Source organism: Macrotis lagotis, chromosome 7 (genome assembly GCF_037893015.1).
Source record: "Macrotis lagotis isolate mMagLag1 chromosome 7, bilby.v1.9.chrom.fasta, whole genome shotgun sequence".
Classification (NCBI taxonomy): Eukaryota; Metazoa; Chordata; class Mammalia; order Peramelemorphia; family Peramelidae; genus Macrotis; species Macrotis lagotis.
Window position 1 is genome coordinate 64,582,729 of NC_133664.1, and position 26,752 is coordinate 64,609,480.

Below are 26,752 nucleotides of genomic sequence, written 5' to 3' on the forward strand. Positions count from 1 at the left end.
CTACTTTCTCTTTCCTTCTCCACTTCTACATATTTTGTTTTCTTCTCCTCCTATTTCAATTCCTATTAAAGTAAATTCTTAATTAGTATACCCTAATTAGGTTTATGAGGGATAGTGATGCTGTTTCTTAATCTTAAATCCACACATCCTTCCCTGCCTAAGGAACCTATAAGAAAGACTTTGGGGGGAATCTTTGACCTCAAATGGGATAAAAATTTTATCTTCATTTCAGTAGAATTGTTTCCCTTCACAACTTTGTGTATTTTATTTTGGGAACTTAAAAATATTATTTTGAGGAGTCACTGACAAAAAAGGTTAAGAATCTCTTTTCTAATTCTTCTTTCCTAGCTTGAATAAGCTTAAGGGGTCCATACTTTGGCTATTTCTATTCCTAGTAAATGTTTTTGAATTTGTTTTGTTGATGGCTTGTTTTGTTTTGACATAGTTCTAGGTCCCTAAGAAATATAGATTAGAGGAGGGCTTTATTTTCATGGAGTTCACAATCAGGTAAGAAGTGGGGAATATTGAGGTACTCTTGGTTTAGCAATGGTCTCCTTTGACTAGTATTGATTAAACTCTAGTAGCACTTTTGGCTGGCAGTTCTTACTCAATTTACACTTATTCTACATTGCTTTGTAAAACTAGCAGAATATTGTGTTTGGAGCTAGAGGTCAGAAAGAGTTGGGATCCAATCCTGCTTCCCTCTGGCACAGATTAGTTGAATGACTGGGCAAGCTAACCCCCCCCTTGAAAAAACAATAAAGTTACTACTTCTCCATCCATTCAGGGGTACACAAAGGATATGGCCCTAACTGGTTCAGATCAAAAACTTCTCCTCCAGTACCCCCATCACATGGGGCAATGATTGGCACACAAAAGAATTTAAGAATTATAAAATACAATTTATGAATTATGGGCATGCTAAAGAATAAAGCACCTTCCTCTTATGTCAGTCATGGTAAAACACATAGCCCATAGGGAGATAGCTTAGTGAATTGTTGCCTTCTGTTTTCCTTTCTTCCCAAAGTCCTTGTATACTTTACCTGAAACATGCACAAAAAAAGACAAAAGGAACAGTCTCATTTAAGTAGGCTTCTTTAGCTAGGACAATGACCCTTCTAAGGTGGCTTAAAATTGAAAAGCACTGGGGGAGTGAACTATCAAAGTGGCCCCAATAATCAGGGCATACCTTTTGTTCATGGAGTCATTGACAGAATGCTAGAAGAGATATTAATAACTATACCACTTATTAATGTCTCATCAATTTCTTAAAATTCAAACCATAGCCTTAAGTGAAGACAGTTAAGATAACAATGACTTCACATACACAAACAAACCTCCAGCTTGTGTATGCTGTGAATGGAATCACAGGAGTTGAGATTTGGAGAGGACCTGAGAGGCAATCTAGTCCAACCTGTAATGGAACAGGCATTCCTTTGGCAACATTGAACAAATAGCCATCCAACTTCTACTTGAAACCTAATGAAGGGGAACTTATTTTCGCCTAGAGGATTCAGAAGCCTAGGAAGAGAAGGAGATGTGGAAAGAGAAAGAGATGAAATACCAGTCCCCTTCCAGAAAAAAACCAAAACAAAACACCAAATTCCGATTATCTCATGCTTTCTCAAGCTTTTCATTTCATTTTTTGGAAAGATTTTATTATTTTGAATTTTTACAATTTTTCCTCCAATCTTGCTTCCCTCCCTCCACCCCCACAGAAGCTAGTCTGCTATTCTTTACATTGTTTCCATGGCATGCATTGATCCAAGTTGAATGTGATGAGAGAGAAATCATATCCTTAAGGAAGAAACATAAAGTATGAGATATAGCAGAATTACCTTAATAAGATAAAATTTTTAAAATTAAAGGTAACAGTCCTTGGTCTTTGTTCAAACTCCACAATTCTTTCTCAGGATACAGATGTCATTCTCCATCACAGATACCCCAAAATTGTGCCTCATTGTTGAAAATTCTTCTAGTTCAAGATTCTGTCTGGGTCATCTAGTGAGATAGCACTGGAGTGGTATTTAATTCTCATCTCATTCTCATCTTCCTAGTTGTATGATCTGAGATAGTGACTTAACCTCTACCTTTCTCAGTTTCTTCCTCTACAAAATGGAGCACCCTTCAGAGTGATTATGAGATATATATTGAAACCATATATTCATACTTGTAAATATAAATATATGCATATATATCTTAAATACATAATATTTATACATATGTGTTTTAATATCACTTTGTAAACCTTATACTGATAAATATTATTAAAACTTGTGGTCATATAATTACTTAGGTAGGTTTAAAGCTTTTAGTAATTGATATAATCTGTGTTAATAAAAATAAACTTGTATTCTTAGGTAGCTAAGTGGTACGGTAGATAGAATTTTGGATTTGGAGTTAAGAAGAGTGATTGTAGGGGCAGTTAGGTGGCACTGTGGATAGAGCACTCACCCTGGAGTCAGGAAGACCTGATTTGAAATCTGACTTTAGATATGATTGAGAATAATAATAGCATTCAAAGTGACATGAAGATAAGATGATATAATTGTAAAGCATATTGCAAAACTTAAAGCACTATAAATACTAGACATTATTATGCAATGTCATAGGGATAGTGATAGGAGGTAGACTTGTGGCTTCATCAATATTGAGAACTCCCAGATAAAGAAACTCCTTCCACCAAAGCCGGTCAGCAGCTTCCTTCAACTCTGAGTCTAGTGAGCTTTTAAGAGCAATGAAAGTTTAAATTATTTGCCCAGAGTGATGCAGCCAATATGTCAGAAGCAGAATTAGCATCTATGTCTTCATGATCATATGGGTCCAATATTCTATTTCTATTATTTCATAAATCTAGAGCTGAAAAAGACCTTAGAGGTCATTTAGTTTAGCTTCCTCTTTTATGTATGGGGAAACTGAAACCTGATAGATGTTAAAATGATATTGACCAAGATCATATGTCATAAATAACCTAGGTCATAAAAGGCAAAATTTGAACATGGTCTACTTATTTCCAGAGTCATTGCTTGTCTATGGGACTCTTTGGTCCAAACTTCTCCATCTTTTCTTAGAATCTTCTAGCATTTTAAGTAGTAGAAGTGCTTTCTCAAAACCTACATATGAATCTCCATTTTTTTTCCTGAATCTTTCATTTTTTTTAAATTGATCACAACCTTGTTTGTAGAGTATAGTCCCTGGAGAGCCTTGGGAAAAACTTTTCTTACTCCAAATGAGGTCTTTTCTGGAATATAGGGAATAATACCAAGCTAGTGAAAAACTCTCTCTCTCATTTCAGCAGATACAGCAAATTTTTCTTAAATAGCAGGGCAGAAAAGAATATACATATATATATATATATATATATATTGTATATACTATGTTGTTCATTTCTACATAAGGAGGCAATATTGAAATATGACTTGAACTTCTCTAACAGTTGCTTTTGTGATTTAAGCATTCATATCAATAAGGGGAAACTGATATTTTGGGAGTTTGGAGCTCATAGGCTTGGTCAAGGCTTGCTTGAGTGAGAATAGTACAACTTAATACTAGGTACTTGGGAGTAAAGAACAACACAGAAAGGGAGGAAGGAGAAAATCAAAGATAAATTTACCTTTTTCAGTACACAGTCTGGACCATTTCTGCATCTTGGATACATTTGGGGAATGCATTCTCTCTCACCTCTCTAATATATTACCTGAGTTCCTTGCTCCCAAAATTTAGGCTATTATTTTAACACACTCCAGTTATGTTAAAAGATAATTAGATAATTAGTTAAGCTGGTAACTGAGTCATTATAACTTATTTATGTGGGAAATTATCTTTTAAAATGCCAACCACTATCAACAGTGGAGGAAGCTGAATTTACCTTAAAATTGGGGATTTCTTGTATGACTCATCTCCTTCCCACTATAAGCTGGAACTACCTGGAAATTATCAAAAGACTCCTATTAGATCCATCCTACTTGAAATTTCATTGGATTTAGCTTCAGTTGCTGCTCTCCCTAGGTTTTGCTTTTCCTTGAATCTGATGCCTCTCTTTATCTCATCTTATAATTCTTATGCCACTCCCCCAAGACACCTTTCCTACTCCATCTTCAGCAAAGCATCAGATACAGAGCTAGTAATTCCACTCCCCATGGTCAGGGTCTCCTGTGGGAACTGGTCTTTTCAGGGGACAAAAATGAGAAGCTTTGATCACATGTTATGGCCCCGGAGAAGACTCCAAAAGACTTCATTGTATTTTGGTTATGGTGAAGCATTGAGCAGAGCATTTATCTCTAAGAGTAAAAAAAAAAAAAAAAAAAAAAAAAAGAGGCACCTTTCCTACCAATTAAAAATCAAATCCCACACTTCCTCCAAGAGGAAGTCAGCTCTGTTCTCCCAGAGGGTTTGTAAAGCCTCCCAGGTGTGACGAGTACAGTTCTAATGAAGATGAGTCAGCTTTTAATTTCTCAGCTGGGAAACCATAGTTCTTTACCTTGACTCATTTTCTGCAAAAACAAAATGAGACCAAAAAAAAATCCTTCAAGAAATGAGTTGGAAATTTGAGCCTTTTATTTGTATTAGGTCACTCAGGTTGGATAAAAAACTCACCAAGTGTATAACTGCCAATTTATTTGCCACTCTCTGAAGAGCTTTTCTCCATAGAAAGGACTAGCAAACACAATGCTTGTGATGGATCTTATTTGCATGGTATCTCCTTGGTAAAGCATCCAATCACCCAACCAATCAACAAACTAAACAGTTCCTACTGTGTGCTAAGGCTTCAGCTGCCAATTTCACTGGACAGTTCTGGAATACTTCCTACCAGAGTTCATGAATCCTTGCTCAGGCAGGACAAAAGGAAACTATTAATTTGAATATTTTTATTAACTTTATATTTATTTTGGATATTATTCTTAGATACATAAGATGACCAAATTCAGTAGTAGACTAAGCCATAATGAATCTTGGGGCTAAATTGGTTGCCTAACTTCTCTATGAGGAATCCCTAAAGCAGAATCAGAATTATGGAAAAGATTTCATTCTGAATGGCCACCCCTGTGGAGGCCAGGAATATTGAAAGAGACTTGGAGTAATCAAATAATAATCATCCAAGTGAAGGAAGCTATAGGGTGTCTGGCATATCCATACTCCAGGTGTGTTGCTATGAAGCCATAGAAACAGTTTCTTCATATTCCATTGTCACATTAGGGATATGGGTCAGCAAAACAGACAAGGAAGCACCATTCAAGCAATTATTGAAGTGGATGGAAGTAGTCCCATTTATTATAATATAATTTATTATGAAAAGAAAATGAAAAAAGTGGGTGTTGATCTATTCTAGTTATTATAAGGCCAATATTAAAGATAAAAAACTGTTAGAAATGAAATTAATGCATAACAAGAATTGAGCAAATTCATCAAGGTGTGTCAGTTCATGCTTTCCACCTTCTCCAAAACATATTTCAGCTTGTAGATTTGTAGTACAGAACTTATAGAGATCATTTACTCTGGTTCCTTTGCATCAGGTAAATTATCACTTTAATCAGACTAAGGTTTATGACATTCTATCCTCAGCAATTCCAACAATAACTCTTGTTTTTAAGGGAATGGAAAGACAAGCTACCTTTACTGGCTAGCCAATTTGTCTAAAAGGAGTTCCTCCCTAAAGGTTCTTTAGAGTTAGGTCTTAACCATTACAATACATAGAAGATAAGCTAGCTAATGCATAAGTTAGCTAATGCTAACTGGCAGCTGCTTTTGGATTAACAGCACATTCCCTTGTGATTAGAACTGTGGTGTCAAACTCAGATAGAAATAGGGTCACTAAACCAATGAAAAGGATCCCTACAGATGCCATTGATTTAGAAAACCACACATTAAATGGTCTATCCATTCATTCATCTATTTATATTCATTTTATTAAATCATTCATTTACTTGTTCATTCATTAATTCCCCTATTTATGTATATATTTATTTGCTAAATATTTTCCAATTAAATTCTAACTTGGTTTGGAACACTTGGCTGTATTTGACACCCTGAACTCAGAAGATAGTGAAATACTAAAGCAAGGTAAGGGGACACAAAATATTTCCATTTTGATTAGAGGAGCTTAGAACATGGAAGATTCTATTGGGAGGGCAGTCCTAGGTGGAAGTACCTGAATTCAGGACCATGATTAGTCAGGTGCATGATGAAAACAAGAAGAGAGATCATAAAAAAGATGAAGCTGAATGGAGATAAGGAGTTCTAAACTGTGAATTTGGTGAAACCAATGAAACTGAAGAAACTGAAGAAAAAGAGTGACCCTGTTTACCCCAAAGTCTATTGTTCTGCTACTCACCTGAGTCCCAACTCTTCTAGTTGACTATAGTTTGTAAAATAAAAGATGTGATTAAATGAAGACTTTTCTTTTGTAAGTCATGATAGATTTGCATGTTCAGGTTGGAATACATATGAGCTACTTGAAAAAATTTTGTCCCAGATTATTTGTATAAAAACTGAATAATACTTATAGAGCTTTTCAGGGATACAAACTGCTTTCTTCTCCATCACTTTATGCAGTAAATAATATTAATAAGGGTTTTTTTTTGTCTATTTTGACTGTACCTGAGCCATAGGGAGCTCCTGGTGAGGTGACTTTCCAATGCAGGGCAGCCCATATATATATATATGTTGAATTCCTCTCCTGACTCCTTCAATCTTTCCCCAGGTGAGTTTTGGAGGGGTGGGAGACAAGGATGACAAGAATGACAAGTTTTCCAAGATCCCCAAGTAGTCAGGTGTCAGTTTGTTGAACCAAATACAAGTGCTTAAATATCCTTCCCAGTCTCTAATCCACTCCCACTCCCATGGCATTTGGTAAAATAAGGCTCTTGTACTCAAGGACACCAGGTGGTGATAGTTTACAGTGCTCCCACACACAACAGTCCCTAACACATAAAGTTCTGAAACTTATAGACTTGGAGAGTTGCCTAACATTTCCTTTTAGAATTCATTTAATAGAGGAGGAAATTGAGGAAAAGAGGGTTAAGTGACTTGGTCAGGGCCACATAACTAGTATTTGAGGTTAGATTTGAACGGACAAAGATGAGTATTTCTGACTCTAGATGCCAACTAAATGGCCAAGTGAATTGCCTAGAGCATGGAGATCATGGAGACCCTTTAACCTGGTCTCACAGCTAGTAGGTATCTGTCTGTCAGAGGCTCATATGTCCTACTGCCTCATGTATGGTATTAGTATTATGGTGTCAATTTAATAGGTAAGGCTCAAGGAATAAAGGAGGTATGGAGATTTACCCAGAATTACATTGCTCATCTGGGTCGGGATCAGGATGAAACAGATGCTCTTGTTAGGAGGTAACAAAGTATAAATAGAAAGCATTGAACTTACTATCTGAATACCTGAATTGGAGTTGCAGTTCTGCTATGTACTATCTGGGTGACCTTCAGAGAATGACTTTACCTTTTGGACCTGAATTTCTTGTGTACAGGTAAAGGATTTAGATTTGATGATTGATCTATAGAATGGGCATCCATGTTGTGTAGGACCTAGAATCAAGATACTTATTAGCTGTGTGTGCTTTGAAAATATTATCTCATTTGATTCTCACAACAATTATTCCTGGACTTATCCAGAGTCACATAGCTAATAAATATCTGAGATTACTCTTGAATTCAAATCTTCTTAATCCAGCCCCAGCTAGGACTCTTTCAATCGTCACCTACATACCTCTAGCATTGCTATCATTAGTCATTCATTCAGTTATTCATTTATTTATTTCTTATTTATTAATTTATGTGTGGTATTTTCAATTCACTTGAACAAGATTCTGTGATTCTGTTCTGTTTCCTCATTAGACTAGAAAATCAGGGTGAGGGATGGAAGCATTTAGGTGTCATGAAGAACCCTGGTATTAACCCTGGTCCTGACTCTGACTCTATTCAGCTAGGTAATATTGGGAAAATTATATCATTTCTGTAAGCAAATGTTTTTAATTTGTAAAATTATGGTGGTACTAAGTCTCTTCCAAGTCTGAAATTCTGTGGTTTTAGGTTATTCAGATTTTCCTACATGACTATAATGTTGAGTGGGAAATGGAAAATGGTGTGATCTTGTTTCTTTTTGCCTGTTCCTTGGTTGCCATCAGGTCTTCACCATGCTATTTGTCCTGAACATCAAAAGTATTACACCTGGGAATTTATTCAGTCAATGATAATAATATCAATAATAATTAAATAGCTAGCATTTATATAGTGGCTTGAGGTTTGCAAAGTCCTTATGTTAACTCAAATTTTGGCTTTCACTGAGATCATTCCATCACTTTTTGGCAAATTGGATGATTTTTCTTTGTCTATGCTTTTCTTTATGTTGCTATATTCAGTTCAAACACTAGAACGAAGTGACTAAAGTCTTCAATGCTCACATTAATTCTTATGTTCTCTCTCTCTCTCTCTCTCTCTCTCTCTCTCTCTCTCTCTCTCACTCACTCTTTCTCAGAGGTGTCATGCAAGTGGATATAAATCTTCAAAAGGTGGACATTGACCAGTGTTCAGGTGATGGCTGGTTTTCAGGAACTCACAAATGTCATCTGAACAATTCAGAGGTGAGATCTTGCATGAAACAATTCTATTGAAAAGAAGTTACTTTGAATAATGAAATGCTTTCCTGTGAATGCAGTATGCTAGTTACGTACCATACCAAGGGATCTCTAGAAACCATTTTTTATTCTGCACAGGGCTGTTGGAAATAACATTCTGCAAAGAAGCTAACTTAGGATCTAAGAAGGACAGTTCATCAATGGGACTGCAAAGCTGCAATGAAAAGTGCTTATGAAGTTTGGGTTGAGTCAAAGACTATGTATATTCCTTAACAAAGACTGGAAGTTTAAAATAAACCCAAGTGAGAAACCAGTCCATAAGATGGGTCAGGGAGGCTGTGCACAGCTTTGGATGACACTTTATTTGTTGAGACAGTACTAGTTTTCATCTTGATACATTGCCATCTGTCACAAAGAAACTTCATAGAAAGCATGATGGGGCATTATGGTGAGTTGGGAGAAAATGTCCATTGACAACCTGAAGAGGAGAATAGTTATCATTTTATGTTGTTAATATTTAGGTTCCCAATGGTCTAGGAAGAGGTAGGGCTTGAATTAATAGGCAAAATAAGCAAGACATTATAACTGTGTTCTTGAAGATGAGAATTTCCCTTGTTTTTTGCAGACTAAAAATGATAAAATTGTAATGATTTCATTTTTGGTAATCAAACATATCTTTATAAATGGAAAGTGTCATGGATAATTTGTTAAATAATTAATCTACCTTGAAAGAAAAGCTGGAGTTGAGGTGAAGGTAGAGATGAAAGGAGCAGAGTGCCACCCAATTGTTAAAGTTTTTACAGAAAATGAAACTAATTCTTTATGGAATAAAAAGAATAGACCAAGTGTTGAAGAGCAGAAAATATTTTTAACTGTGAAGGTGTTTGGTTTATTTCAATTTTTTAGAGTAAGGGAAGCTGTGCGCAATGTATTCTGGTCTGTAGAAATTTGCCTTTAGAGATTTTTGCAATACCTTTTATTTAACATTATTACACATTATAAATTTGCATATGACTAATGGGAACTTTCTGAGACCACTTGGCTCCAGTGAAAAGAATTCTAAGATTTGGAATCAAAAGACTTGGGTTGGAACACAGATTCTCTTTATCTATCTGTATTACCTTGGGCAAGTCAGTGAACTTATTCAGTCACTTAAAAATGAAGTAGTTGAGTCAGATGTCATCTAAGGTCTTTTCTATCACAAAGTTTGACAGACAGTAGAAAAGTGCACTTAATATAATCATAATCATAATAATGATAATAGTAATAAAAATAAAATAGTACTGATAGTAATCATAAAAACAGCAATAGCAACAACATTTAAAGAGCTTACTTTGTATAAGTGTGTGATAAGTGCTTTACAGTTGAGATCCTTATAACAACCCTGGGAGGTGGGTATTATTATTCCAATTTTACAGATGATGGTCAAAAGATCTGAGTTCTAATCCTGCACTCTCCACTCTCTGTTTCATCTAAGACAAGCCATTCAACCTAAAGCCTGGGCCTCAGCCTATTTCCTTACCTGTGAAATATAGAACAAAGCATTGGCCTCAGTAGCTTTTGCTCCAAAGCTATGATCTTTTGATGATCTCTGCTTTTATTTTAGAAGTGAAGGAGTGGTGGTGGTGGGGCAGGTAGGTGGCACAGTACATAGAGCACTGGCCCTAGAGTCAGGAAGACTCAAATCCAGCCTCAGACTCTTAATAATTACCTAGCTGTATGACCTTGGGCAAGTCACTTAACCCTATTGCTCTGCCCCACCCAAAAGTGGGAAGAGTGCTGTAATTGAAATCAGAAGACATGGGATCAATTGGGATTCACTTTGACCCCAAGCCTGACAAAGGACAAGTCATGTAACTTCTTTGAGCTGAATTTTCTCATCTGTAAAATGGAATCAATCTACATTAAGGTATGGAAAGGATCAAATAAAAGATGTTTGAAGGGCTCTGCAAACCTTAACATCTCCTACAAATAGCAACTATTATTATTTTATTCCTTTGTTGCATTACATACTATTTCTTTTTACTGTTCAAAAAAAATCCTCAAAATAACTTCACTAATGATCTTTGGGTCATATATCCCTGGTTAAGAGAAAGCTTTATAATTGGCCTAATTCACTGACGTGAGTTGTGAGATCTGCATGGCAAGGCATTGACTCTTTCTCCCTTTCTCTGTTGCTCTCTCTCTCTCTCTCTCTCTCTCTCTCTCTCTCTGTCTGTCTGTCTGTCTGTCTGTCTGTCTCTCTCTCTCTCTCTGTCTCTGGGTATTTTAAAATCACTCTCTCTCTTATTTATGGGTCTCCTTTATTGAACTATTTGCTCTTGGGCTTTTAAATGATCTTTTCTTTTTGTTAAGGCCCATTTATTTCTGAAGGAAAGTTAAGGTACTGTTATTTCCAGTGGGGAATCTTAGTTTTTTTTCCCCTTGACTGGTAAATCTAGGGCAGGTTTAATTCCTTGATCAATTTTTAGTACTCTGCCCCTTCATGGGAATAATTTGTGAGGCTGCTACCATTACCTAGAAGCACTCCCCAGGAGTGAGGAGGAATTTATGCTGATGCAAGGGTTCAGTATGGAGAATGGAAAGGAAAAGCATTCTAAGTTCAACTCTTCATTGAGCTGAAGGTAACAAATAGTCTAGTGGAAAACACACTGAAATCCAAGTCAGCTCTACCTGTTCAAATCCCATCTTTGACCCTGGGATAGGTTTGGGACTAGTGATCCCATTAGCATAAGAAAGTATGGATGAAGATAAGTTTGCTACTAATACACATTAACATCTCCCAACCTGAATCTAGCAGCTCTGGGAACAGCAAAATTCCCCAGACAAAGAAAGAGCCTGGCTTCCAGTCCAGCTTCTCATGGCTAACAACAAGGGGAGCAATTACTCTGGTGAATGGTTTCTTTGAACCATCAACACCAAATGCAAACCATGGAGTTAGTTCCTATTGCCTGCCTTTCCTACACCATCAGTCCCGCTTCCAGTCCAGCCCTGAAAATAATTTTGTTTTTTGGGAGAAACAGCCTCTGTGGAGATCTGACTTAGCATCTGCTTCCATCCTTGTAACCCTTACCTTCTTGGTAATTACAATTACCTAGAAAAGATAGTTCTCACCTACAAGTCCTTAGTATAGTCAAATGATTTGATGTCAAGATTGAGTATGATTCTAATAGTGAAAAGATAGTAAAGAAGATGCATTACTGTAAGCTTTGCCATTACATCACAAGAACTATGGGACCTTTTCATATATGATTTTCAATTAAAATCTCCTCTATGGGTTTATCACTGTATTAGGATGGGTGTTCCTTGAGATCAGAGGTCCTCTCCAGATTTGTACTGTTTCATGATTCTATTCTCTGTATCATATTTCCTTAGAAAGTAGCCAGGGGAACTAAGAAACAAAGTGATTTCCCTAATGTCCCATTGCCAGTATGGCAGAAGTGGGTCTGGAAGCCAGGTCTTCCTGACTCGAAAGCCAGCTTTGTCTTCATTATACAATGTTGCCCTCACTGACCCTTGTCAGTATTGAAACTATGATTCTGAAACAATGAATAAATTTCATTAAGGTAGAGTTCTGCATTTGGAATTAGAGAATGTGGGTTCATATCCCAGCTCTGTTGCTTACTGTCTGTGTAATTATGGGTTTTTTGTTTCCTCATCTGTCACATAAAGTGATCAGGTCAGATGACTTTTAGCATTCCTTGCAGTTCTAAATTCATGATTCAATAATCTGATGGCCTAGGCCACATTAGTACTTATTCTCTATCTCAGTCAACTGGACACTACCTTGGTTGTAACCAGCTAAGAAGCTGACCATCACAAATGAAACCCTTCACTATAGAAGACAGAAACAATCAGCCAAGAATCTGAAGTTGATGTATTATTTTAAGACCTAATATTGACATATAAGAATTTAATCTTACCCCACATTTATATATATATATGTATATACATACACATAAATGTATATGCACAATTTATATATATATAATACATATATATACACATAAATGTTATGCACAATTTATATATATAATATATATACATGTATTTTTGTATAGTATACCTACTAAATATAGTGATAATATAAATGGATGCAAGATTAAATTAATATCTATTGGTTTATAATGTATATATAAATATATATACATACATACATACCCCCCCCCACACACACACATACACACATACCCACACATACTGCCATGGAAAGCGGCTCTGGTACCAGAAGCTCTAAACCCAAGCTCTAAACTTTACCAATTTCTCAAACCAATTTTAAAAATACTTTATTTTTATTCTGAACTTCACAAATATCAAATAGAATGTTATCTGCTTATACATTGTAGAACAAAAAAGACAATTGTACAGAAAACTGTAGGTCTCTTATACAGACCTCACTTTTCTTTTGAAGCATATAATAAATGCTTTTTTTTTGATGGGGGCAATAGGGTTAAGTGATTTGCTCAAGGTTCCCAGCTAGTGTGTATATATATATATATATATATATATATATATATATATATATATAATATCTTAGGCTGGATTTGAACTCAGGTCCTTCTGACTCTAGGGCTCATGCTCTATCCAATGTACTACCTAGCTGCCCCCCCATATAAATATAATAAATGCTACCTGTAATTTTCAAGTGTCTTCCTTGTCTGACTCTGCCTTCCCAAGTTCTATAAGATCAAACTTTTTGTTATTTCTTTTTACTGCATTCTGGTTTGGTTTTTTTTTTTTTGGAAAATTGTTACCTTTTATTTTCCTTTTCGTGACTGGCATTTGGTCTTGAATTCCCTGTTCTCATCAGTACCTTTGCCCTGATAACTGCCCTTTGTTAGCTGAGCTTTGTCCATTGACCTGAGTAGAGTGTTCTGCATAGATGTCATATTGTGCATATCGATCTGTGTATGTTACTTCTTTAGAGCTTTGTTCCAAGGTTCCATGGGGCTGCTTAATCGGAGGCTGTCTGGAAACAAGGGGATATTTACTTTTCTGACTGCTAAATCATCCTCTACCTGACTCTAGAAAGCTCGGGCTTCTTCTCTGTTACTTAACCAAGGGATCATGGGTGGGGGATTACATTTTTTTAGAGCATCACTTTGTTTGTACCTTAGACTAAGGAAAGTTAACTTTTCAAATTTTGTGTCTTTAAAGCTTTTAAATAGATTACATTATTTTAGGGAAAAAATAAGGCTCTCTACTTTGATCAACAGAGATTGGGTTGCTATGGTAATGTATGGTTTCTTTTTCCAGTATTTAAGACTGTGTGAGGTTAAAAGCAACTCTATTTTAAATATCAGAAGAGGTGAAGAATGTAAAAGTCAAACAGAGGTAACCTTCCCAGGTTTCCAGGTGTATTTATTCCTTTCCAGTGAGAGGGATGGTAGAAAGAGGAAAAAAATGAATAATAAGAAGTTGGGGCCCAAGCCTGGGGAGGATTTAGGATAATGATGGTTCCAGCACTTCAGAATTTGTAGCAATTACTTGGTGACTTTGCTAAGAGGCATCCTCCCACAGAACTGGGAGGTCATCTAGTATTTATCTCTTTCTGCCTTATTCTCTCAGTCTCTCAGATTTTTCAGTCTCTCAATTTATCTTCAATTTCCCTTGATATCTCTCACATCATCCATTTTACCCCACCCCAACCTCACCCTCATCCCCACTCTTACGCCACCCTCACCTTTATTTCTTTATAGAATTAAGTACTATAGCAAAGAGAGAGGAAGGAAACTAGAGGCCATCTAGCCTAAGGGTCCTTAACCTATTTTGAGTCATCATTTCAGAATAATGTTTTTATTTATTGATTCAAATGGAATATGATTATAAAGGAAACTAATTATATTCAAATACAGTTTGTTATTCTAATATTTTTTAGAAACCAAATTCTTAGACCACAAGTTAATAATACCCTCATTTTATTTTTAAAAAGCACCAAAAGCAAAAACAAAATACCTGAAACCACCTATATCCTCCCTTTCCCCTTCAATAGCTGTCCTAATCTTGTATTGAATTGAAACAAAAACAAAATAAAAAACCAAAGCCCTCTGTTGAGAGCTCCTTCTTTTGTGTAGTTTTATTCTTTAGATCATCCCAGCATTATTCCCCACTTTCTCCTCCTTGGCTCCAGTTTTGGAGGAAGGCCTGGGTCTTCCTGCAAATGCCAGTCCCTTAACTCTATCCTGTGATCCCATTTTCTCTAGAAACTTTTGATAATCTCCCTCTTCCAATTAAATTTTAATCTTCTTATTTACTGGGTCCTTTCTTCTTATAAATATTCCCAGATCAACCTACTCTGTCCTTAAAATATTTCATTAAACAATTTCTAGGTTTCTCAAACTGTCATTCTATCATTCTTTTTCCTTTCATATGAAAAAAACCTCACATGAAACACAAAATATTTATATTCATACTTTCTTACTTCCCATTTCTCAACCCTTGAAATTTGGATTTTGATGTCACTAAATTGAAACAGTTTTCTCTAAGGTTGTCAATGATTTCTAAATTTCCACATCCAATGGCTTTTTTGGAGCTTTCATTCCTCTTGATCTCTTTTCAGTATTCAACATTGAGCATCCCTTCTTTCTAGAGAGACATTCTTTTCTCTGGATTTTGAAAACAAAGTCCTCTCTTCTCTCTGTCCTCGCCTCTCTCTCTCTATCTGGTTCTCTCTACCTCCTTCCCTCTCTCCTTTCTCTTTCCCTCAGTCATCTTTCTCTGTCTTTTTCCCTTTATCTCTGTCTCTCTCTTTCTCTGTCTCTGTGTCTCTCTCTCCAGTAGGTTAATTGGCCAGAATCAAGTATTTGGGAGATATGTGAACATGGAACTTCCAAGGCTTCCATAAGACATGGCAAGTCTTCAGAGGGAGGGTTTGTGGAGTCTGTTATTTAATCTTTTTTTTTTTTAGTTTTTTTTTTGTACGGCAAACAGGGTTAAGTGGCTTGCCCAAGGCCACACAGCTAGGTAATTATTAAGTGTCTGAGACTGGATTTGAACCCAGGTACTCCTGACTCCAGGGCCGGTGCTTTATCCACCACGCCACCTAGCAGCCCCTATTTAATCTTCTTTCAAAGAAGACCAATGAGCCTGTTAGAATATCAAAGTATAGACCAAATTAACTCATAGGCTCATAAGGCTAGAGCTGGAAGGGTCTATTGTTTCTAGTTCTGTGCCATATTAAAAAAAGTATACTATGCCACAGGGGTTTAAGAAAGTTGCCCAAGATTACCCAGATGAAAGCAACAAATGTAGGATTTGAACTTAAATATTTAGATCTGGGTGTAGGTACTCATTTTATGGTACCATAGTACTTCTAACTAGACCATGAACAAATCATTCAACCTCTCTGAGATGTTCCTTATTCACATAGGATTGAAAAAAATGTCAAAGTTAAATGGAAAAAGGGGCCATTAAACCATTTATAAGAATCTCATATATTGATAAAGAAACTATTTTTAATATAATCTGTGTGTTATTTATTTTTGTGTGTATTTTTTATTGGAGCTGCACTTGGGAATGTTCTACGCTTTATGTGACCAGTATGACACATGTTTGACACCTCTGGTCATTCAGTGATATATGAGACTCTTTCAGGTCCAAAAATCTGATTTCTGGTGGTGCGATAGTAGTCTATGAAAAGACTATGTTTTAAGAAGCTAATGATTACAAAAATTCTCCTTTTTCATTGAATTATTTGATTAAACACATTAATTTAAAAAATATTAATAATTAACAAAATTAATTTAAATACATAAAACAATAAAAATAACATGAAGTTACAGTTGTTCAGAACCAAAACATGGTACCAGATATCATTATGTAAAGATTAGTGTTCTTTCCATGCCATCTCAGTAAAGGGGGTTAAACCAGTTTGAATGATTTCTTTGCCTCCTGACTTACCTGACTTCCCTTAAGTTCTAGCTAAAAATCTTACTTTCTTCAAGGAAGCCTTTTCCAATTCCTTTTAATGCCTGTGCCTTCCTTCGGTTGTTTGTATTTTGTTTCCCTCTTTAGGCTGTGAACTCCAAGAGGGAAAAGGATATCTTTTGTCCTTTTGTGTTTTTATTTATATCCTCAGCTGGTTTGTTGTTATTCTGTTGTTTCAACTGTATCCAACTTTTTATGTGACATTCTGGAGTGGTTTGCCATCTTCTTCTCTAGTTCATTTTTAAGATGAGAAACCAAGGCAAACAGGGTGAAGTGGCTTGGCTAGGGCCTCACAATTTTTAAGGATCTGAGGTCAGATTTGAACTCATGAGTTGAGTGGTCCTGACTCCAAACCCAATACTCTATCCACTGAACACCCTTGATGCCCCACCTGGCTTAGAATAGGTACTTAATAAATATTTATTGACTCATAACTAATTAGAAAGAATAGGTGATCAAAAATCTTAACACCTCATTTTCATCTGTCTTTTGGAAACTCTTTTCCTTTATCTACCAAAAACATTTGGAGAAGGTAATTCAGTGGAAAGAGCTCTAACTCTGGAATCAGAGGACTTGAATTACAATTCTACCTCTTAGTACTTGCTATTTAGGTGACTTTGGGCAAGTCACTTAATTTCTCTTAGGTCTCAATTTTCCATTTTTGAAATGAGGGTTTTTATAAGAAGGCTTCTAAAATGCCTTCCAAACCTGGGTCTATGATCCTTTTACTGAAAAACTATTATTTGTGATTATACCAATCCCTGATATCTTCCAGGGGCATTTTCGTTTTAACTTTCTTTCCTGATTCCAGAGTTTAAGAATTTATCCCTTACTGAGGGAATTCCAGTCTTCTATAGAGAGGTGGGGGAGGTGATGGATTCTTCAATCATGCTGCATAGTTAGAACCTTTTCCTCATTATTCTGGCCTACCCATGAATCTCATTTGCTATCTTTCCTTTTAAAAAATAAGCAACCAAATAAACTTTCTAAAATTACTGCAACTTGCATCTGGAATAGAGCAAAATAAACCTTCTGACCCACTTTCCATAAGCAGCAGATACTAAATTCATTCACTGAAGACTGATGGCTCACTTAGGGAGTGGGGAAAAGGGTTGTTGCCCAGGAAGAATCCATCTATCAGTTCATTTTAATTGAGGCCCATGCCACTAGATCAGAGAATACCTGTTGTGGAGTGAGGGATAACAGTGTTGGGAAGGAAGGAGAGATCTAGGTTATGAAGAAAATTGAATGCTAAACAGAGCATCTTGTGTGCACTAGAGTCATGGAAGTATCAGCGATGAGAAAGGGGGCAAAGGCAAAATGGACAGGTCTTGAATATGGGGAGTAAGAGATAATGGGGAATCCATAATGACTTCTAGGTTGGGAGCCTGAGGGACTGGGATGATAGTGTTTTCCTCTACAGTGAAAGGGAAGGTAGATGTTGGGTAGGGTTGAGGGGGAAAGAGAATGAATTCTATTTTGGACATATTGAGTTTAAGATGTCTATAAATATTGAATTTGATATGTCTGAAAGGTAGTGAGATCTGAGATCAGAAGTCAGCAGAGAGTTTGAGGCAGTATAGGTATAATCAAGAATCAACAGGCTCGGGGGAGGCTAGGTGGTGCAGTAGATAGAGCTATGGGCCCTGGAGTCAGGAGTATGGGAGTTCAAATCCGGCCTAAGACACTTAATAATTACCTAGCTGTGTGACCTTGGGCAAGCCACTTAACCCCCATTTGCCTTGCAAAAACCTAAAGAAAAATCAAGGGCTCTGAGAAAGTAATTAAGTTTATGGAAGCTGATGAGATTACTAAATGAAGTAACACAGAGGGAGAAGAGAAGAGAATCAGGATAGAACCCTGAGGGGTATCTATGGTTAAAGGGTTTAATCTATTTTTTTTTTTTGCAAGGCAATGGGGTTAAGTGACTTGCCCAAGGTTAGTTAGACAATTAAGTGTCTGAATTCAGATTTGAATTCAGGTCCTCCTGACTCCAGGGCTGGTGCTTTATCCTCTATGCCACCTAGCTGCCTCTAAAGGGTTTAATCCAGAAAATGATCTAGCAAAGGGGAAAGGGAAGGACCAGTCATCATCATCTAAGGCCTCTTTTAAATCTAGAAATAAAACATATTATTATCTGTGATAATAGCCAGGGCTTTTTTTTTTTACAAAAACCAAATTATTTTTGGGAATCTAATATACTCTTATTTTTATTTTTTCTCTTTAAACTTTTATTATTTATTTTTGACATTCTTTCCTTTTTAAATTTTGAGTTACAAATTATCTTCCTTCTTTCCATTCCTTCCCACACCTACTGAGAAAGAAAATAAGATGATATCAATTATATGTGTGAAATCATGCAAAACATTTCTATATTATAAAAGGCAAGAAAATAGAGAGAGTGAGGAAATTATATTTCAATTTGCATGCAGAATGGAAATGGACAGCATTTTTTCATTGAGTCTTTTGAAATTGTCTCAGATCACTGTGTTGATCTGAGTAATCAAGTTTTTCACAGCTGATCATCAACATTGCTATTTCTGTGCACAGTCAGTTCTTACTTCACTTTGTATTAATTTATATTGGTCTACCTATTAACTGGTCTCTCAGATAAATGAATATTTGACCATTCAACCACTTCACTTATTCATCACACTCTCACTTTTCATTCAGAGAAAGTATTTAGGGCAAAGGGATTGGGAGATGACATAAGAAGAGTCTCCTGTCTAGTGTTTTTTAATTAAATATTACCTCATAAACTTCTCAACAGGGGACTATATCTTATAAAATTCATTAATTTTGACTTTGAGGATGCACAAGGAAATAAAAAGTTTTTTAAAAGGGAATCTCTGATGGGCCAATTCAAATGAAATGAAGATGAAGTTTGGTCTTTTTTCTCTTTTACTTTGGGGAGCTAGATGCCATTTTTAAAAGAAACAAACATTAAAATTTTATTATCTGAACTTCCCAAAATAGAATTATTGATGCTTTGTGTTTTTTCATCAGTCATTTCTGGAAATAGTCTTTCCTCCCACCTTTTGCTTGTCATCTCTGCCCCAGAATTGAATTTTGTTCTCTTGTAGCAAAAGAAAGAAAGAAAGAAAAACAATTACATAAAGGAAAAACATCGATGCCATGGTCTTGTCTGATATGGTAATGCAACATTTTGCCCTCATAGTCTCCTACCTATCTTTGGAGAGGAGAGAGAGATGAAAATGTCATACTATCTGTTCTCTGGGGTCATTATTATCATTGTTGTTTGTTTTTCATTAACTCAAAGACTTGCTTTCAATGATCTTTTCATCAACATTGTTGAAATCATTGTATATATTGCTTTGATGGTCTCACTTTAGTTTGCATTAGTTCTCATACGTTTTCCCATTTTTTCTTTGACTTTCCCATAGCTGTCATTTCTGCACAATAATATTCCATTAAATTCTAGTACCACATTTTTGGTCATTCTTCATTTGTTAGGCACTCCCTGCCCCCATTTCTTTTATAATGAAAAATGTGCTACTCAAATCGTTTAGTTTATTTCTAACTTTAACTTTCTTGGGATCCATGCCCAGTAATGGAACAGGTGGGTCAAAGGGTAAGTTCATTCATTTGTTTTTCCTCATTTTGTTGAGAAGGTTGTTTATTGAGTCATGTTGGAACTAAGACCATAGGTGTATAATAGATAAATACAAATACCTTTCATCCACATTCCATCCATTTACAGACCTATACAAAGTGAGCAACTTTATCATATTCCAGGGCAGCCTTAGTCGGTTGGATTAATATCACTGGGCCTTTCAAATTATATAGAAATGCCAAGTTTCAATAGTTCATCCTCTATTTGAACAAATATTAAGCACTGACTTTATATATGGCTCCATGGTAATACAAAGATAAAGGTGGCAGAATTCTTATCCTTCTGACAGTCTACTTTTCATGTCCAGGAGAGGGATAGAGACAAGTCCTCATTCTTTGTCCTGGTGACAACATGGGGATATGAAGTTGGCTTGTATATCCAAGTCTTAAAATTTCACTGCCCTGTGGTTTGACAGGGCATCAAGAAAAGAAATTTTCTCTCTTTTCCTTTCCCTTTTATTTTTATAAATCAAAGCATACATGTTTTGCTTTATTTTTCTTTTCTTTATTTTTTAAATTCTAGATCAGCAACATGGCTAACATGGTGGTTGGTTGGTTTGTTGATTGGTTGATTCTTGTCCTTTGTTATCAAAGAAAACCAAAATAACACCACTATGTAGTAACAGTGTGTCTGATTGTGGCTGATCAGACTAATATGAAATTGGGATGCTCTGCCATAGGCTGGGCACAAATAGTCCATGTGAACTTCTGGGGTGTTTACTCTAAACTTATGTTATTTCATGTTTCCTTTGAGCTGCTTCAATTCTGTCTTCCTCATAGAGAGCAGCACCCTTTCTGATGAGGGGCCCATCATACTGGGTGGTCCTGTGTCAGGGTCTCCCATGCTGTACCATGTATATGCCTACATGGAAATATATTCTGCATGACCCCACATGCACAATCCTTATCAAGGACAAGGGAAGTGAGGTAGGAAGGGAGAGAATTCAGAGCTCAAATAAAATAAAATTTAAATTTTTTCATATGTTAACTGAGATATATTTAATGAAATAAATAAATATATAATGGGTAGGGGGAAAGAGTATTGCCTGGAATACTGTGAGGTAGTGTTATAAATGCAGGACAAGGGATTTGAACCCAGGGTGACCTGACTTTAAAGTCAGTTAACTCCAATATCATGCTACATATCTGAAATTGCCTTGATTCACATTCTCTGACTTAGATATCCTACAGTTCCTTCTCAATTCCAAACTATTGAGTATACAAGAAAGACACAGGCAGGATACCTGGAACTCAGAATTTTCAAACGTATCAGTTGACTTTATCTTTTGCAAGGCCAAATGTGCTACAAGATAAAAATTCACACATCAATTTTATTTTTGAGATAAAGGGCAAAGGAAGTCCCATTCCTTTACAGTATGGTATAAGGGGAAAGAGCAGTTGACTTAGGAGTTAGGAGATTGAAGTTGGAATGCTAGATGCATGGGAAATTAAGAGGCTTTATTTTCCTCACCTGTAAAATTGGGATAACAAGACTGTGCTCTGTTTCCTGTCTTAAGGAGTTACCCTGAGGAAAACTTTTCCAACTTTAAAGTCCTATAAAATGTAATTTAAAAAATTAAATCATCCTTCCTATTCTTTATCAAGAGCAATATAATAGATTATATTAATAATCTAGATGATAATAGATAAGAAAGATATAAATGAGAGCAAGTTCTGTCCTGATTTGTGTCTTTAGCTTGATGTTTAAAGTGAATTTTAGGGTTCAGTAATAGTTATTCATAGGACATTGGAGTGGAGCAGGGGTGAATGTGACAAAAAGCAGTCACTGAGAGATAGTGGTATCTTTTATTCTAGCAAAATTATAGGTCATGGGGGATCCCATCTCTAATGTAAAGTCTTCAAAATGTTAAGTGACTTGACTAAGGGTCACAGAGCTGATAAGTGTTAGACAGGGAGTTTGAACACAGCTCTTTCTGACTCCAAGTCCAGTATTCTGCCCATTCCATTTTGTTGCTTCTCCCCAAATCCTAATACAGTAGTTCTTAGAAACTATTATGGATAGAAGTGAATCTCTCTTGGATTAAAAATAAATTGACGTAAAACTCCTGGAGTTTTCTTTCTTAGGGTTTATGAACCATGTAGTGAGATAGAAAGGGAGGAAATGTAGGGTTAAAGACAGTGAAATAGTAGGATGGAGGAAGGGTAGATTAGACGATTTTAGGAGCTCATGATGAGGGAAAGGTCAGAAAATTAATGAAAGTGTTTAGAGGGGGCGGCTGGGTGGTGCAGTGGCTAGAGTACCAACCTTGGAGTCAGGAGGACTTGAGTTCAAATACAGCCTCTGACACTTAATAATTGCCTAGCTGTGTGACTTTGGGCAAGTCACTCAAAACCCACTGCCTTAAATAAATAAACATTTAAAAAAACAGAGAGAAAGTATTTAGAATATGTTACCTACCTCCCACATTTCCCAGTGAATCTTGCCAGGGATAAGGTATATAAATATTTACTGATTTAAATTAAATCCAGGAAGGAAATGAGCGTTAAGTACCTATTAAGAGCTTTATAAATATAATCTCACTTGATCCTTACAACAACCAGGGAGGTAGGTGTTCTTGTTGGCTCCATTTTACAGATGAGGAAGCTGAAGCAAGCAGCAATGAAGTCATTTTACACAGGACCAAACATCTAGTAAGTATTTGAGGCTGCATTTGAACTCAGGTCTTCTTGACTCCAGAACAGAATTGTATTTACTGGTTGTATCAGAAAGCTGCTGAGTTGATAGGGAATAGCTTAAATAGGTGAGTCTTCCTTTGCTTTCCTCTTCAATTAAACAAATTTTTGTCAGCTCCTTTTGGAATAACCTGTAGATTGAGTCTTAAAATGAGGTATTTTTTTAAACTTACAAACCTCTTTGAAGAAAATGATTATAGATTGAAAAAATAAAATGGTTAATAAAATTGGAGCTGTGGCTAAGGGCTGAGGTCATATTTCAAGGTGTTACCTTGAAAAAACCAGAGGCTCCAGGTTTTAATGGTAGAATGGATGGAGTAGCTTGCAAAGGCAGCAAAACTTGGCTTAATCTCTTACTTATTAACTGGGCATCCAAGCACAAGCATTTAACCTTATTAAAACTTAATTCATAGTAAATGCTATTATGGGTGCTATTATGACATTTGGGTGACTACTCTGATCAGACAGAATTTGTCCCAGTGAGAGAGAAGTCCAGGTCTTACTTTTATGGGCTGGCACTTAGGTCTAAGATTCTGGGTTCAGAATATTCTGCCTGTGATTGAACATTGTAGGCTATCTTCTACTAGTATATGGTAGGAAACCCTGTCTACCTCCTATGGGCTACCTAGAAGAGGGTGTTGTTACCTTGGAGAGGGCTTCTATGGAGGGGGGGGTGGCAATAATTTAAAGGACAAAAGGTTTTGGTTGCCATGTAACTGGCAGTTAGATGAAGATTATTTGGCAATAAACTCAAGATTACAAGATTCATGATGTCAGTGCCCACATTGGGATGAGTCATAAGGAAATGATGGCAAGAAAAATGGGGTCCCTAGAAATTCTATCATTTTAAATGAGGTCTCAAAAACACAGCAGCCATCTTTAAATGTCAGAGTATTATCAACTTGTCATGAGTGAAGTTTGGGTGCTATCATTTTCATCATCTTGATCATGACTGTTATTGTTGTCATGTGGATTCATTTAGAAGATGAGTTGGTGTCATGGGAAGATGCTTTTGGCCTAGATGATCGTATGAATCAATCTGTGAATTGCTTTCTGGCAACTGATGAGACAGTTTTATCTGTTAGGGGCTTGCTTTTCGGTAATGGAGATGCAGGGTAAAAAAAATGAAGAAGAATGATGTCTGAAATTTAGATTGTCATTTTGTTGTTAATTGGGATACCAGTTGCTGAGTGAAAGAGGAAAGTTAGTCTTGATTCATAGGATTCTACAAATGATTTACGGATAGATTTCATAGTTAATTTGTCTGAAAAACATCATTAGTAATTGTCATTAGGATGGTGTGCTTTCTAGGAGAAGGTTGGATCTTGGTGTGGGCAGAAGGAGATGTTAAGTTGGAAAAGCCTTTCAAGCTTGTTAGGGACATCCTTTCATGAGGGAAAGAGTGTCTTTTTTTTTTTTTTTTTAACATTTTAACATTTTGTTTTCCAGTTATTTACAGTAGTAATATGAACCCATCATTTTTTACAAGGCTCTGAATTCTACAATTTTTACCTCCTTCTCCCTTCCCTCCTCCCCCCACAGAAGGCTGTCTGACAGTTTCTACATTATTTCTATGCCATACATTGATATAAATTGAATGTTATAAGAGTAAACATAAGAATAAACATACACCTCCCCAAGAAGATGAGAAACCTCAAGAATAGAAAGAGAGAGAGAAAAAAAGAATTGTACTTCAGTCTGTGTTCAGATGTCAATGGCTCTGTCTCTGGGGTGAGTTGCTTTCTTTATCAAGGGTCCACCAGAGAAGTTGCTTCAATATTTTTCCCTCAGTTGCTACTACTAGCTGTACCTCCACTCTATTTCTCCCCACTCTCATTTATTCTATTCTCTCTCTCCTTTCATCCTGGCCCTGTCCAAAAGTGTGTTGAATCTGAGTACCCTCTCCCTCAAGGGAAGACCCTCTCTTCTATCACCTATTTCTCCTTCCCTCCCCCCATTCCCCCTTATCCTGTCCCTTTCCTCCCATTCTTCTTAAGGGCAAGACAGATTTCCTCACCCTATTAAGTGTGTATGTCATTTCCTTCCTGAGCCATTTCCAATGAGAATGAAGGCTCACTCATTCCCCTTTGCCTTCCCCCACCTCCACTCCATTGAAAAAGCTTTTGCTTGACTCGACTCTCTCAGCTTCTTCATCATCTCCTTTCCTTTCCTCCCACTACTTTCTCCCATAGCCCACTGACTCCATCCCTTTACCAAATCATACCATTATATTCTGCTCCTTCCTATGTCCTGTCTATATATGCTCCTTCTAACAGCTCTTATAAATGAGAAAGTTTATATGAGTTATCAATATCTTCTGCCTGTGTAGGAATACAAACAGTTCAATATCATCAAGTTCCTCATAGTCAGTCCCTTTCTTCCATTCCCTCTATGGTTCACCAGAGTCCTATACTTGGAGATCAAACTTTTTGTTCATCTCTGGTTGTCTCAATAGGAAAGTTTGAAAGTCCCCTGTTTCATTGAAAGTCCATCTTTTCACCTGAAAGAGGATGTTCAGTTTTGCTGGGTATTTGATTCTCAGTTGTAAACCAAGATTTTTGCCTTCTGGAATATCATATTCCAGTCCCCATGAGCCCTTAATGTAAATGCTGCCAGATCCTGTGTCATCCTGATTATGAAGCCTTGGTAGTTGAGGTGTTTGTTTCTGGCAACTTTTAGAATTTTCTTTTTGAATTGGGAGTTTTGAAATTTGGCTATAATATTCCTGGAAGTTTTTCTTTGGGGATCTTTTTCAGGGAGTGACTGGTGAGTTCTCTCAATTTCTATATTATCTTCAGCTTCTAGGATATCAGGGCAATTCTGCTGTATCATTTCTTGAAAAACAAAGTCTAGGCTCTTCTGGTCATGGCTTTCAGATAGCCCAATAATTTTAAAATTATTTCTTCTGGATCTGTTTTCGAGGTCAGTTGTTTTTCCAATGAGATATATCACATTTTCTTCTAATTTTTGGCTTTTTTGGAAGAGTTTTATTTCTTCCTGCTTTCTTGCAAAGTCATCAGCTTCCTTTAGTTCCATTTTGCATTTGAAGGAGTTATTTTTTTCAGAGAGCTTTTTTTATCTCCTTTTCCAGTTGGCCAATTTTGCTTTTTAAGGCATTCTTCTCCTCATTTGCTTTTTTTTGCTTTGTCCATTAGGCCTAAACTGGTTTTAATATATTATTTTCTTCAGTATTTTTTATGTATCTCTTTCACCAAGCTTTTGATTTGGTTTTCATGATTTTTCTACATCACTCTCATTTCTCCTCCAAGTTTTTCCTCCACCTACCTTAATTGCTTTTCAAAGTCTTTTTTGAGCTCATCTATAGTCTGAGCCCATTTTCTATTTCTCTTGGAGGTTTTGGATATGTCAGCTTCAATTTTGTCATCAACTGAGTATGCCTTTTGATCTTCCATGGGACTAAAGTAATTCTCTATGGTCAGATTCTTCTTTTAATGTTATTTACTCATTTCCTCAGTCCAAGACTAATTTGCAGCACTTCCAAGGCTTTGGGGTTGTTTTCACTGAGACCTTTATTCCTCCTAGGTCTTATGCTCTTTAGCCTGTGCTTTGATATGCAGATGACCACAGCACTACCCTCTGCCCTGGGGCTATAAGGAGGGATCCAACTATCTTAGTATGAAAGCCCAAACTGCAGTATCTGAGTGTAGGCACACAGCAGAGTCCTACCTCAGGGAGAGCAGAGAGATCTCTGCAGACTTCCCTTATCATCTCTGGGGGTGCAGGCTGCTTTCTTCAGATTTCTCTCTGCAGATTCTGTAGCTTGTACTCCCTCACTCCACACTCATGCACATGCAGCAGAGTTTTCTCACTGCCCCTTTCAGTCTGTTGCAGGTGATCTCTGAGTTGGACTGTGCTGGGCTGCACTGTGCTGGGCTGTGCTGGGCTGGACT

At 36.5% G+C, this 26,752-nt stretch overlaps 1 protein-coding gene across 1 annotated transcript in view; it reads left to right on the top strand.

Moving 5' to 3' along the window:
- Positions 1-26,752, top strand: part of GPR158 (G protein-coupled receptor 158) — a 326,379-nt gene that overhangs the window by 18,173 nt on the left and 281,454 nt on the right. The window contains exon 2 of the mRNA XM_074195071.1: positions 8,489-8,594. Coding sequence (XP_074051172.1) covers positions 8,489-8,594 — 106 coding nt within the window. The remainder of the gene's footprint in view (positions 1-8,488; positions 8,595-26,752) is intronic.